Source organism: Amyelois transitella, chromosome 19, assembly GCF_032362555.1.
Source record: "Amyelois transitella isolate CPQ chromosome 19, ilAmyTran1.1, whole genome shotgun sequence".
Lineage (NCBI taxonomy): Eukaryota > Metazoa > Arthropoda > Insecta > Lepidoptera > Pyralidae > Amyelois > Amyelois transitella.
In genome coordinates, this window is record NC_083522.1 from 5,301,094 (window position 1) to 5,317,418 (window position 16,325).

General features: G+C 33.4%; 1 protein-coding gene across 1 annotated transcript in view; it reads left to right on the forward strand.

The window, feature by feature from the left end:
- The window catches only part of LOC106132698 (thrombospondin type-1 domain-containing protein 4), a 97,679-nt gene that overhangs the window by 29,069 nt on the left and 52,285 nt on the right, over positions 1-16,325 (forward strand). The window contains exons 3-4 of the mRNA XM_013332196.2: positions 14,089-14,158; positions 14,636-14,778. Coding sequence (XP_013187650.2) covers positions 14,089-14,158; positions 14,636-14,778 — 213 coding nt within the window. The remainder of the gene's footprint in view (positions 1-14,088; positions 14,159-14,635; positions 14,779-16,325) is intronic.

Sequence of the window (16,325 nt, forward strand, 5' to 3'; positions counted from 1 at the left end):
TTTTAGATTATAAGGATACGCCATAAAATTTCACCTATTTTTTAATCCCGTATCGTGCGGGACTGTTTTAAGTTTATATTTTATTTAAATTCATATGGCTTCTCCCGTCTTGTCCCGTCTCTTCCCATTCTGTTCCGTCTCGTCCCAACCTGTTGGGTCCCGTCCTGTCCCGTCTAGTCCTATCCTGTCCTATCCCATCCTATTTAGTGCCATCCTGTTTTCCGCAACTGATACGTATTTTTTACGTTACATACCGATTACGCCGAGATTTATGGACCGATTTACGTGATTCTTTTTTTGTTCGGTAGAGTATACTTTCAAGTTGGTCCCGTTGTTACCTAGTCAGGATCTGATGATGGTATTCCAGGGAAATCAAGGGCAAACCTCAAATTTACAGGCAATTACGTTTTTGACAATTTCATAGATCTGTTTAAGTATTTGCGTCTGATAGTCATCATCCCATGTGAATGAGCTGATGATGGAAGGTACAACTCCTCAACGGTTAGGAGTTGAAAGAAAATTCTTACGAAGTTATACGTACATGTGAGGCTATTAGGTTGACCTGATAATAAAAAGTAAATCTCATTAACGTTAAGAATTTAGGTGAAAATGGATGCGGACAAATTTCGTACCTAGCTGTTTGTATGGGTAGTGTTAACACAAAATAGGGATTTAAAGGCGTGATGTTATTAATGTTATGCATGTACATATGTACATAATTATGTATGTTAAAGAGACGACTGAAAGTTGTCATACAAAGTCTTTTTTTTTAAGGATGGGAAATCATCAAATGACCTCTTCCGCTCTGGGTGGAACGGAAGGGAGTGTCAGACTTTTACTGACTAAAACCCACCTCGTTCCTTCAGTTGCCCTTTGCGTTCCGGGGCCACGGTATCTCGTTAGAACTTTCCCGCAGCCCCGGCTCAGTTTATCCCGTTTCCCCCCCTTGGGGGTTGACATTTCAAAAATCCCTTCTTAGTGCTCACATATGTTACTAAAGGAACCTCTGTTCAAAATCTCAGACTCCTATACCGAGCGGTTTCGGCTGTGCGTTAATAAATCAGTCACCCAATCGCACCCCCTAAATCACGATTGGAGGGTAGTTTGAAAAAACTTATAATGTCAAACATATTTACTTGCCTATGTACGTGTTCATGCCAAGTTTCAAGTTTATAAACCCAAGGAATAAGATTTTTCATAGAAACGTTTTTACCCCTTTTCCCCCCCTTGGGGGTTGAATTTCCAAAAATCCTTTCTTAGTGCTCCCCTACATATCCCAAGGAACCTACATTCCAAATTTCAGCTGTCTACGACCAGTAGTTTCGACTGTGCGTTGTCTGTCAGTCAGTCACTCAGTAACGGAAGAGTTATATATATATAGATATTTGGTGAATGATATTTTTAATTACAAATAATCTTTTATAAAAAAAAATTTTGTTAAACATATAGGAATATTAATTACACTACATAAATCTCATTTAAATATATATATATTTTGTAGGGGAATCTAATCCTTATTGGATAGGTTGATATACATTCCAGTTGCCTATGAATGTGCATGTTTCCTGATAATGTTCTACCTCACCGTAAGAGTATGTTATTACTGTTTTTCTTAAATATTTTTATACGTTTACGTTTTTTGAGTAATATGTATCACAATGAATATATTTGTCTGGAGTATCCGAATTATATTGTTATCAGTTACTGGTGCCCTTATCCTAAACATATACAGATATGAAGTTACGACATAATATACAGGAATGGTTACTTAAGAGCAATTTAATTACGAATAATGTTAGTGGGTTCAAATAACACACATGATAACAAATTCAATGTGAGTGTTGCGATGTAGAATCTATTTTGATAAATCAATTTCAAATGTTTGAGTACAGTACCACAGTTTGTCTGTTGTATTTTGATGTATTGTAATCTTTAATTTGCCATTGAGCCTTTATTGGGGCATTTTACAAGTAAAAATACGATTACTTAGGAATTTCAATTAAAGGAATGAAAGTAGGCTTTAGAATCAAAGAAGCACGTTGTGGGGTTAAACATATTATACCTCAGTAAAATTTCCAATAGAAAATATTTGTTTAGAGGGTAGGCAGAGAACACTACATAAGGTTTAGGGTATTCTTGACCTAACCATTCTGTACTCCATTATTATACCGTACAGTCTATGTGTTTAAAAAGAATACTCCCAGCTAAAGTTAACAAGGCAATTAATTTAAATTAGAGTACTCGCAGGTTATTCAAAAGCAGTTCAATTTCTCAAACAAGGTAAATAACAATGAAACAAAGCATTCCTTGTCATCATCAATTTACACAAGTCAATGATCTTCGCTAAACTCTCGTTTTTAGCGTAAGTAAGTAACGAGAATAAAATAACATGGTATGGCAATGGAAATATTTATATAGCCGTGCCGGTGATTCTCTGACACTTTAAAATAGTACTACTCCATCTCTTTCATTCTTCCGTTTCTTTCTTCCGTCACTTTGCGTAGTGCCTGAATTTCTCACTCCTTAGGCATGTATGCAAATTAATATCATTTAATTTAGATCGTGGTCATGTCAATAGTATACTGGATTCTGCACAGGTAGGATACAATCGGAATAAACGCGACATAAACTTATTATTAATAATAAGTTTATGTCGCGTTTATTAATAAAGCGAAGGCAGCCTGCTTGGAAGCCCGCATAACATAAAACAATTCCCGTTTTATTTTATTTTTTCATTCCTCAATCGAAAACGAATATGAGCACTGTTTTGCTAACAAGCTTTAGTAAACAGTAATCACAGAGAGCGGTCAAGCAAATTATTAAGCAGGTTTGTTGTTGCGTGGACTTTCTTGAATTTAATCAATCGATTCATTCATAATTATTTAGATGTTACTTTTTTTTAGATCATAACTTGTCATGCACACACAAGACAATATACCTTACCTTCCGTGAAAAAAAAATAACAATAAAATTGATGCAAAGATTTATTAAATCTTTATACATGAAATACGTATTGTAATGTCTGACGTTTTTCATTTATAAGTTACTGATTTTCGTGCAAGGAAGTTTAACATTAAACTTGGCCAAGCCGATCTTAATATCTTCCTGGTGATCTTTAATAAGAACGGAACGTAAACAGAATCTGTCTGTCGTCCGGATTCCGGCCATTTGATCTAACACAAGTGCGGCGTTTAGCGACACATCGCAATCTACATAGTTGCCTTTAACGGGTTCATTTAAAATTGCATACAGATTATTTAAAAAATACAGAGCTGACGCTTAAATTTTGGAACTACCTAGAACTTGTGTTTTAGATATGACTGTCGAATGAACATAAAGTTAAGTGTTGTACGCAGGGATAATGGTTACTTTAAAGATATAACTTCTGCTGTTCAGGTGAGAAAGAAGCGTATGGTAAATAATTGTATTACACAATCATCCTTAGTTGCAAATAAAAATTTATGTGTTCAACGTATCACCTCTATTTCAGAACACGATATCTACATAAATAAACACTACCATTACCTATTTAAGTATTTAATAATTACAACAGATTTAATATCTACGAATTATACTCAGTTTGTATTGCACAATCCTGGAGAGACGCCACTTTGTTCCAAGCAAACATTAAGAAATCTTTTGTGCTATCGCCAGATATGAGATAAAAGATAACTTGGAAAATAGATCACCATGTATTCAAATGGTTGACATACATTATCCGGCCAGAGAATTGTTAAATTCAAATTTTCTCATGTTTCAGTAACTTATCTACAAGTGTTGTAGCTGGATTAATGAAATTTTAATAGATAAATAAAATCTATCATATTACATAAAAAAGCTACAAAAAATTAAGTAATATTTTAAGAGTCATAGAGAACTTAGATTTTAAGAAATATTTATTTTAAAAGTACTTAGTGGACTTATTAAAATTTAAAAGTATTACAAAAAATAAATATAACAAATAATAAATACAAACACGAAAAATACTTATCAAAGAGTTCAAGTACTCGTGATCACATAATGCTTCAACAGAATAAAAACAAAAATCATTACATCATCAATATATCCATAAACATAAATTGAGGCACTATAACGATCAACAGGCACCTACTCGTATTTAACCAACGAAAAATCTAACAATGACAGATCGAATGAAAATTTATGTTCAAATTCCAATGATCACTAACTTTATTGATCTACAATGGAAATAGGTCATCGATTCAATAAAAACATCACTCATAGCCTAATTTGTTCAGGCTCTGTTCATGACATACACTGTTGAGCTAAATAGGCGCAAGTCGTAAATTTCGCCAAATCACTTTTCGGTGTCTATCGGCGCTTTGAGGCCTGCTGCTGGTTATAAAACAATTAGCTGACCTCATACTTTACATTGAGACACAAACAAACTTGACAAATATAGAAAGATGTACAATTGTCTGAATAGAAACTTGCCCGATCTATGGTGTTGGATTGTATGAACTTGGGAGATCATTTTTTTGTAGGTAAACAGTTACCTAATACAGATTAGGTACACATGACTGCAGCCCTGTCCACGCAAATCTCGTTTATTGTAGTTTATACCCCTTTCTATTAAATTTTCTCTCTTAATGTTCTCAAAAATTTCTGAGCTCCTGAAACGAGTTTATATGGTTTCATTCATATTCTGATGGCCTACTCTCATATTTTACTGCAAATTTAGTATCAAGTTTGTAGACCATCAACCAATAATTGACTGTAGGAATGTTGTAAAACTAATTAAAATGTATTGGAGAATTATGCAACTGGCTACTGGATATTCTATGTCAAGCCATGTATTCTAATAGTATTACTTAAATCAATCAGGGTTACACTTTATTACCAATCACTCGATGGAAAATGCTGAGGAGCTGCCCGCGATCTACTAGGAAGGATATGAATATACATATATAAAATATTAAAAAAATACACGTATTTAACGTGGATAATAACTCGGTCTAAATAAAAAAATCTAAATCGATTGCGTGGTTATAAAGAAAGGAAGCTTAGAAACAGACACAGTCTAAAAGCACTTTGTTTTATACAATGTAGTTAAGTTGACTGCAGTTTAGCCTACTAAGAAAATAAGGGACTGAAACTAGTGCACGGAAAAGAAAGCGACACGACACGACAATTCATAGGCACTGCGCATACGCTTATAGACCGCGGCACGCGCCAATTGCGTTTAAATCGCCGATAGTAATAAATTAATATCTTAAAAAGGTGTCAACTATGCAGTTGACAGCTTGAATTATTGTAAGGGAGTATTTATACTAATAACAATTAAAATGAAATTAATTTGTAGAAACAACAATAACTAAACAAGACCTCTAAAAATACGGCCAGGTATCAGGAACATGCTTTGTCTAATGGTAATTTTTTTTTAGTCGTTTAGCAAAATAGTTTTTAATATTTAAAGTTTAGGCTGGTGTAAGGGTACAGTACAATGGACCACAAATATCTGCGATGTATTTACTATACGCAAGTGGTATCCTTTTTATATTTATCCGCCTATTCCGGCAAATTCAAGACTAAAAAATCTGGGAGTTTATCTCCGATGATTATGTATGATCTTACAAGGCAACTCAATGTTCAGATCTTTATTGGTGTCTTTATTGTGCACTATACCTTACTATTTCCTGAATTAACTATTTGAATTCAATAAACGTAGTCTAGGCGCCACCTGATAGCATGCTCATAGCTGTAGAATTGATAGAAGATTAGAATTCTATGCATTTATCGATGACAATAATTGCATACGATGCAGTTGCAACGGCACTTGCATGACTATTTATTCATTTTGTTTTTATGTAGATACCTATGTTCGTGTAATATGAAATAGCCAAGTTGGTGAGCCAAGATACCAAAACACTTATTATTTATTCGATTTCGAATTATAAGACTATTATGGAGAGATTTATTTTACCTTAAAAAAAGATACAGTACAGAGCTTTTATGAGGACAAAAATATATAATAATGAGTCATATATAATAAATATAATGAGTCAAAGGAAAAAAAGAAGAAGAAGATATATAAAATCACTCCTCTCTCCCGGAGGAGTACAACATAATTTTTCCATATAACAGTATCCCGCATATTTATTTCACATTAGCTCGTCAGTTCCGGGTACTCTTCTGAACATAACGTACCCGATTTTGTCAAGATAGTTAATCGTCAAGGAAGGATATACCTTATGAAATAAAAATAGAATATGACTCGCGTCTACCAACAAAGTTTATCTAACGAAAATCCGACGTTCCAATAAACTTGAAACATATCAAACAAGCAACTCAGAGCTATTAAATCATAAATTTCATTTATCTTAATTACCTTGCTATATTTCACATCTTCATTCCGAGGCACGCGCTTAACAGCTCAACTGACCTAGTATTCTGAACTACATACAGTGTTTTAAACGTGGTTTTGTACAATTTAAACCTTTAACTAAAGATTTTGGTAAAAGTACACTTTTATGAGACATCTATACCTACAGGCATAAAATATACTACGTTCAGCTGTATAACTCAATGATCGAATTGAGATTCAAATAGTAACAGGTAACCACTAGCTGTTTGTCGTAAAGAAGATTCGAAGTATCCAAGTATTAATTCATTTTCGATTATTAACTTTTGTTAATTGTTATTAAACAGCTAGCATAAACTCGGGTTGTTCTTCGCAATCATGCCTTTTCCCCGGAGGAGAACACAGACTAAGTACATCTTTCCACTTGACATGATCCCTGCATAATTCTTTCGCTTCAACCACATTCATAACTCTCTTCATGCAAACTCATCCGTTTGGAGGACCTGACTTTTGCCAGGTACGTTTATTATCAGTGTTCACCAATTTATTTTTAATTTGTGAACTAAACAAAGAAGATGAGTTTCTACGTTCCGTTATATTTTGAAAAGTATAGTTTAAAATCACCGTGTCTATCCTAAGTAACGGTGTGTTAGACCTGACTAGCAATTAACAGGGTCTGGTTCATAATAGGACGAGATACACGGACTAGGAATTTAAGGAGATCAAACTTTTATATACTGTACAGAAATTTACAAAACTAAGAAATTGGTAAAAAATATTATAGAACAAGTGGGATGGGCGGGGATTTTATTTTATTAACATAAGCTTTTTAATAATTAACATAAGATTATTAAAGAACGACTTTTTTGATATTTAAATATACCTACCGGAATCGGGACTAATAACTAATGGGTTATTTATTACTAGGAATTCATAATTTTGAAGGAAAATTATACTCAAATGTGACAAAATTCAATTGAATTATTGCTGCTCCAGTCATAACGATTCAATCGCATCACCTGAATTAATTTCCACGCAATCTAAACGGCATCGAATCGATTAAAATTAATCGATTGTCTATCGAAACATGACTCTGGATCAGAATTGCGCATTATAATTGGTGCAATTAGTAAGACAATGGTTGTTCGGATTCCAGCTATTATCCTGGGAGTGGTTTTCGCGGTATTGGTATGACATCACAGTGGATTGCGTCACGAAGGTGTTTGGTGCTGGACCATAACATATTGGGAACGTAGGTCTTGACGCACGCCATGATTTCCAAACTTGATTTTAAACCTGAAAAACTTTATATACCGTACGTTAGTACTATTTATAATTTTGTGTAAAGTTTTGGTTAAGCGTTTTGGAAAAAAAAATCGGGGCTGTTGTCACCCTATCCTGAATAAACCAAATAAAGACATGTTATATGCGTTTAATTACTGTAGCTAAATTCATACCAAAAGTTAATTAATTATTCACAACTGCCATCCATCCATACCATCTAACAAAAATGCGTCGAAATTATCACCTGCTACTAAAAACAACGACTTAAACGTCACCTACGGCAAAAGCTACAATTTTAGCGCCACCTACAAAAGGATACAGGTTTTGCAAATCGCACTGGCGCTTTTGTTTTTATCAGGATGAAAGGTGCCCTATGTCCTTTTCCGAGATGTAAAATTAATATACGTTACATTTCAAGAAGATTTACTCAGTAAATAATACGTGAAGAGGTAACAAACAAACAAATAAACTCACTTTCGTATCATCATCATCATCACTACATAGTATAAAACAAAGTCGCCCATTTTGTCTGTAGTCCCTTCGTATGCATAAAACTTTAAAACTACGCAACGGATTTTGATGCGGTTTTCACTAATAGAAAGAGTATTTTCTCCGACAGGTTTTTATATATAATTGAAATACATTGAAACTATATTAGCTGAGTTATAGCGATTTATGTCCAAGAAGTCAGAAAAAAAATCTAATTGAAGATTGCATTTGTGCGTGCGGCGCTTATACCGTTGGATACAAGTAAGAACAATGTATAGCAAAAACATTGGTCTTTATTAGTTCTACAAAAAAGTCCGCGATGACATATATCCAGCTTTTTTATTTAAGTCACAAAAACTACTTTTCTGTATTAAAAAAACATTTAATTCGTTGGGTGATGTTTAACTGGTGATATAACCAATAATACATATATCCTTATCAAAATAAGTAAACGTAGGTTGTCCTGTTCTTTTATTAAGAAACCTGAATCCACCAAAACTTTGCAATGGCACGCGTTTGCTGGTAAAATCACTGAAAACATTCTTAATAGAGTGCACAATACTCACAGGATGTGGTACCGGAGAAGATGTATTGATTCCCCGAATCCCCCTGATACCATCGGATTTACCCTTCCAAAGTAGCGGGATACACGCAAACGAAGTTGCGCGGGTCAGCTAGTTTCTAATATTACTTTAATTAGTTTATCGTATTAAAATAAATTACAAATCTTCACAGCATTATTTACAAACATTATGCCTTGGCCCTAAATTAATACGATCACACCAATCTCCATTTAGTATGCAAACCAGATGTCCCGTGTAACCAGTGGCCGTGTAATGATTTACTTCAAACCCACATCGCCCCACTTTTACTACCGATTGAGACGAATTACCGCCAATTATTTTTATGGCCTTTCACACAAAGGGCTGTTATCTGCTTTGTAAACATTTATAATTGACTGCTGACGATTGGGTGGGTAAAGCTGTTTTTTTAACTGTTCATAGTTTCAATTAATAAAAGGCTGTATTTAAAGTTAAAGAACACCCTAGTAAAAAGCCTTCTCTTCATAACAATTGATTCTGTTTAAAACTAGTTCTTAATGACAGCAATCACACATACGTACGATTCTCTAAAACACGCATTTTCATAAAGGCAGACATGATAATAATAAATGCATGTCTAGCCGTTCTTAATTCCTGGGCTCAGAAGACCTCTAATTAGCATTTTTTACTCATAAATTCTGGTCCATTCATGGTTGACTGCCTTTATTATTTAATTAATACGTGTAGTAAACAAATTACTAGTTGTGATCGTGTATGATAAGACTTAGCATCTGGTTTTGTAAATGATGATATCTTTGTTGTATCTTTATTGTTAATTATTAAATTAAGTACATGTAATTTGATATTTTTTTTAATAAGAAATTATTTTATCGATTATATCATGTGTTCCCCAGTGGAGCTTGCGTACAGAAGCAACTCCCGTCTGACTCCTGCTATTATCACTGTATAAGTGTAACTCCTGTTAACAATAGAAACCTTGTCTATCAATTAATCCCATAGTCGTTTCTTACGACATTTACTGAAAATATGCAGTAGTCCTGCAAAGTGTCGAAAACCACAACATGGTTTAATATTGAGATTCTGATTTATGCTTCAGATTTTTCAGGTGCAAACTAATGTTAACTGATGTAAACATTGGTGTAAAAATAATTAATGGCCTGCACCCACATTGAGCTATTACCTAGATCTAAATATTTTCTAGAAAACTATAATTGAACAGCTTAGTCTAGGTTCAAAAGTATCGTAAATTATTCTTTCTTTTGTAAAAATTACAAAAAAAAATCCTCGTAAACGTCAACTGCATAAACAATGTTTGCATTAAACACAAAATTTGCCGTTATTTTCAAATCTCAGTTCATAAAGCATGACGCATGTTTGTTTGATCTACTACCGAGTTAAATTCTAAATTACCTTGGTATAAAAATGAAATTTTGCATACAATTGGAGGACATAGTACTTTACATGCGGGCAGGCAGAAGCGTGTGCAAAAGCAACTAAGTATTTAATACAAAATTATTGATCACTGATCACATATTATACTTGTGTCAAAAACTTATTATGGATGGTCAAATTATTACAAAGAAAAAATACTTGTGTTCTTGAATTATCTACAAAATAGTCACGTAAGATATTACGTAATGATTCATAGTTATAAATATTGGTAGTGAACTATTTTTTATTCTACAACGGAGCTATCGAAAACGACATCTGAATAATAATTCGGTTTTATAGACTAAAAAACTATGCTTCTAAGAAGTAAATTTAAAATAAAGTACTTATACTTTGTTTGAAATTTAAGGATTGTCAGGTAGGACTCCATGAATCAATAAATCAAAAGGTCCCAAGTTTAATCCCCGGCCAGGTCACTATTTATTATTTTGATCATTGTAAGTAAGTATTGAGTACTTGAATTTCGCCTAAAACTAAAGTGCATATTTTTTTTTCTTAAATTGCCAAAATTTTACCCAAAGCACGTGGATATTCACCTTCAAACTCATTTATCGCTCATCAAACTGGCGCCACCTCCGTTCATTTACCTTTGAACTAGATGATTCAAACTTGAACCTGTCCTTGTATCTTTAAACGTATGGATTCCATCAATTTCATCTTTATATCAATGCGCATAAAAATATGTAGCCATGTGTTTTTCATTGCATTTTGTTTTATCATCTTTATTTCATTATTGAGTGGTACTTGCGAATTTTGTTGTCCTATTTTGCTGTTTTTTTTTTATTTTCCTATTCTACTTTTTTTTCCCGACAGTAGTCTTGATTACATCCTCATGTCTCTGAGGAGGAGCCCGGGGTATTCAATTTATTAAGACCTTGGATTAGGTAAGTCACGTTTTTATACGAAAGGACTTCCGTCTGATCACTGCAACCTTTGCTGTAGATTCTTACTCATATCGGAACGTGGTTATACATCCAGATGAATGAAAATGCAGGTTTCCTTATTATTCCTAATGTATTTAAATCAGAAGAATTTTTATTGTATTTTATCTTTTCCTCATAAAGGCCTCATAAAACAATATATTATTTTTAATCATAAAATTTAATTTTCGCTCTTTGCTTAAAATTTTGGTTTCCGTTATGGAATGCATAGAGCTCAAGTAATAGTTGACTATAATTAAAGAAAAAGTTGGATAAAGTTTGCAATGCAATAATAAAAAAAATGATTAATACCATCGCCAATACAGGTTATAAAAAAATATGGCTCACCGCAAATCAGAAACACAAACAGAAATAATCAGTTTACACAAGGAAGATTAACATGAAATGAACCACATTTCCCTTTACACCCTAATAATGTTGCCTTTAGTCTGATCCCGAAACGGAACCATCCCGAAATAACTGCATTGAATTTACAAATGAATACTGTTTGCAACTGAATACCACACATATTTGTGCCATAACACAATAAAAATATAAGTGCAGAAGAGAATCAGAATAATATGAAGGATTTATGAAGGTAATTTTTAGAAAATGCTTAGGTACTCTTACTTGGTCGAGAAATAACATAAATTCATATACATATATCTTCCTGTGACTGTTTTAGCAGGCAACTAATGTACTCAAGACTTCTACATCGAAAACCCGCAATCAATTTGATGTATTGGAAATAGATTGTTGAAAATTAATTCAATGTTTTAACTGCTCGTAAAATTTCATTTGCAAAAAACAAGCAAGTTTATCCTTTCACTCGCGAAGTTTTAGACAAGGTAATCGATAATACAGATCACACCATTTCTAAAACTTCATTTGTTGACGTTACCCAATTAGGCAATTCTTCCAAAGCATATATTTGGACCAGTGATCTCATTTCTGTTCCCATTGATTTATAGTCAGATCACCAATACGATGACGCAAGAGAGCGACCAACCATGACTTTTTGAACACTCCTTGGTGACTCGTGGCCTAATTCAGCTATTTAGTGCTGAAAAAATTTTAGCAAAATTTGGATTTTTACATATGTGTATTCTTGGAATTAAAGTAAAAAGGGCAAAATACTACTTAAGTTGCAACGGACATGCTTTTTATTCTTATCAAGAGAGTGACAGGTTAATCGACACTTGAGAGACGTAATTTCTAAAAAATGAAGATCTTAAAGATAAGGAACAGTCTCAGGATTTAAGGGCAGGAAGAAGTTGTGGATATAAAAAGAAAAGTTGAAAGTTTCGGCATAGGTATATCCAATATCACACAATTATCTTTTATCTACCAAATTAAAATAGCTCAAAAAATATTCACTGAGATTCAAAGAGTTAGAATCCACATTATTTGACTATTTTAAATACAACACTCAAAAGTATAAATTGAGATAAAGTCTAAACCGTTTGTAACAAACGTTACAATAGGCACAATTAGTAATATATTAATAGAACTATATGTAAATCCCGCTATCTTATCTCTCAAACAATCTGCGCAGATGCAACTGTGCGAATGCAACGCGGAAGTGCACCGCCATTTGAAATATTCAAACACAAGGAGATAACAATTTAATGATTCAAAAAGAATTTTTATGCGTAATGTAGTTGTAGGTATTTCTTTAATCTTAAGGAATATAGAGATCTCGGCAAGTGAAAAGATGTAGTCTTGGCCTACCCGTCTGGGAAAGAGGCGTGTTTTATGTAGGTATCTAGTTTTAAGCTATGGTCATTGCTACCCGTGTTGAAGATGTATTTAGATAAGGTTCTAATATTTTATTTGTTTATTTTAATAACTTTTTAGTTTATGTCTATACTTATTGTTAGTTACAATATTTAAATAAATAAAATATAAACAACGTATGTATTACTCTAACAGGAAGTTTCCATAAAATTTTAAATGTTGCTATGTTTATTTTCAACTCTTTATTCCTTAAATTATTTAAAAAAAGAACAACTATTTGTTTGCTATAAATACTTTCAAACTTGAAAATAGCGTTGCTGTATTTTGAATGCAAATAGGCCACATTTTGAATTACATGTGAACAGAAGGTTTATCCTAAAAATTAGACAAATGCTTATCTTCCCTAATTCTTATCTCTCTCTTCAAGGTTAACCGAAATGATGAAAACCTAGAAAAATTGCAAATGCAATCGTTTTAAAATCGTCATAGCTAAATCAGATCATCATGTAAAGAACAACGTTCCTTTGATGTATCAAATTACAATTTGCTACTACGACTTACTACAATGAGTCACACATGCTCAGTAGTTTAACATTTCATAATAACAAACATTAGATTTTATCAACTATTTGGTATTCAAAGCAATCTCATCGGCTTCATACAACAAGTTCTTGTGACGGAAATACTAATTATACAATAGTATTTGACACCACGTTTAATTATAATGAGCATGTGGCCGATGTGAATTATTGAACGCTTGTTGTTCTGCTTGGGCTTGTGATGTCATTTCCTTGTAAGATTCGCCAGCTTTCACTTAATATATGGCATATTGTAGTTCTTGTTTATTTCTTCTTATATTTCCTTCTTTATTGAGTGTGATCAACTAATACTGGACGTCGTCAGAGTTATTATGTAACTATTGAAAGCAAAAGCAAATAAATTAAATATTTTTTCTGTTCTAAGTACTCTTATATATGTATATAAAAATATTTTTTGGATAATACTTTGGTAAGGTATTAAAATAACCTTTATATACTACCAAAAAGCGACCAAGTCTAATGGTTAAACAAGGAAAATAAAAATTTATTTACGCTTTAATACAAAGATCTGTAAATAAAGGTCTGATTTTAATAAAATTTTGAATGAAATTTATTTAAACGCGTGTAGAGCTGCAGCCAGAACCAAAATGATTAATACATTTAGAATTCAATATATATTCTCCATTAATTTTACGATAAGAGCTTTAACCAGACCAAATAATATCGTAAATCACTATATCGAGATGTTTACCAAAGGAATCGGGGGCTAAACTTAGTGTTTGTTGCAGATTCCTTGTTGTATGCCTACAGTACACAAAGACAGACTCACAACTAACCAGCACCGAAGTGGGGCGACCGGTGAGTATAACTACATTTATTTCTTCTCTAGAAAAAAATACAGTACCAGCCCCCTATGGCTGTTTCGCTTTTTAGTATGACATGAAACGAGGCAGCAATAGTTTTTCGCGCGATAAAAACGGCATCGCGTATTCCTTTATCGTAGTTTTAGAAATTTCTTTTTACATAGAAATCATTCAATAATTACCTATATTTATACTTTGAATTTATTTCGTAAAATGACTAATTTATACACGAACTTTAAAAATTCTAGATTGATTTCGATTAAAGTAAAATGGAGATACACTTAATTTTCATAAGTATCATAGGCTGCTATTAAGTAGGTAAGTAAAAATCTAGATAGGCGGAGATCCGCCAAACTGAAAAAAATCAAGAAATACTTTTTAAATTCTACGATAACAAAATACACTTAAATATAAATAATCAACACATATAAAACAAAATTAAAACTAATAAACGTATTGTATGTACCTACAGATGCCGCAAACGACGCTAGCGCTTCGAACAAAAGATACGACATTCGCGTGGAGTGCGTGGGGCACTTGGAGCCCCTGCTCGCGGTCCTGTGGCGGAGGAGTGGCAGTCCAGGAACGACAGTGTCTGCCCAGAGACCCTACTAGGTAAGAATAATACATACATACATATTGTCACGTCTATATCCCTTGCGGGGTAGACAGTGCCAACAGTCTTGAAAAGACTGAATGGCCACGTTCAGCTATTTGGCTTTATGATAGAATTGAGATTCAAATAGTGACAGGTTGCTAGCCCATCGCCTAAAAAAAGAATCCCAATTTTGTAAGCCTATGCCTTAGTCGCCTTTTACGACATCCATGGGAAAGAGATGGAGTGGTCCTATTATTTTTTCATTGGTGCCGGGAACCACACGGCACAATAATAACTTACTTAATATAAACACGGCACCTTCAATGTAGAGTGTAGTATAATTCAACACAATTATAATGCCGTGTGGTTCCCGTCACCAATAAAAAAAAGAATAGGACCACTCCGTCTCGTACCCATGGATGTCGTAAAAGGCGACTAAGGGATAGGCTTAGAAACTTGGGATTCTTCTTTTAGACGATGGGCTAGCAACGCGTCACTATTTGAATATCAATTCTATCATTAAGCCAAACAGCCGAACGTGGCCTGTCAGTCTTTTCAAGACTGTTGGCTCTGTCTACCCCGTAAGGGATAAAGACGTGATCATATGTATGTATGTACAATTATAATCATTTACTCTGCAGCCCTAAATGATCAAATCCCTGAAAAGTGTTGTTAAATTTAAAGTAATTAATCGTTAAAAATAGACATTGGAATCCTAATTGAAATGTGGCACGCACAGTAACAAATGAACGGACGCACGCTCGCATATTTATGTATTCAGTATGAGTAGGTACTAAGTATAAGTATCAAATGATAATAAATATTACTTCCTATAGTGTTAAACAATAACATACTTGTATTAAAGAAGTTAACATACTTCTCAATAAAAGTATGTTACTTAACTTAGAGTCTAAGTATTTCATCAGATATGAATCTTTTTTTTTTGAAGTTGCTATCTCATACGCATTGTTGCTTACTTTCAAGACAACGGGTATCTTAATATATTTGTTAAATACTCGTACTAGGATGATTTAAAGGAGGTCAAGAAAAACATAGCTTGGAAAATGTACATACATACATACATATAATCACGTCTATATCCCTTGCGGGGTAGACAGAGCCAACAGTCCTGAGCGGACTGATAGGCCACGTTCAGCTATTTGGCTTTAAGATAGAATTGAGATTCGAATAGTGACAAGTTGCTAGCCTATCGCCTAAAAAAAGAATCTCAAGTTTGTAAGCCTATCCCTTAGTCGCCTTTTACGACATCCATGGGAAAGAGATGGAGTGGTCCTATTCTTTTTTGAATTGGTGCCGGGAACCACACGGCACTTGGAAAATGTAAATGTCCAATTTATTGGAGTCTAAGTATATTTCACCATATTTGAATCTTCTTTTTTAAGTTGCTATCACATATGCATTTTTACTTGCTTTCAAGTCAACTGGTATCTAAATATATGTCTTAAATCCTAGGATGATTTAAAGGAAGAAAAACATAGCTTTGAAAATGTAAATGTTCAATTTAATGTCTAGTTACTTATTGAAAATCAGTATGTATTATCGT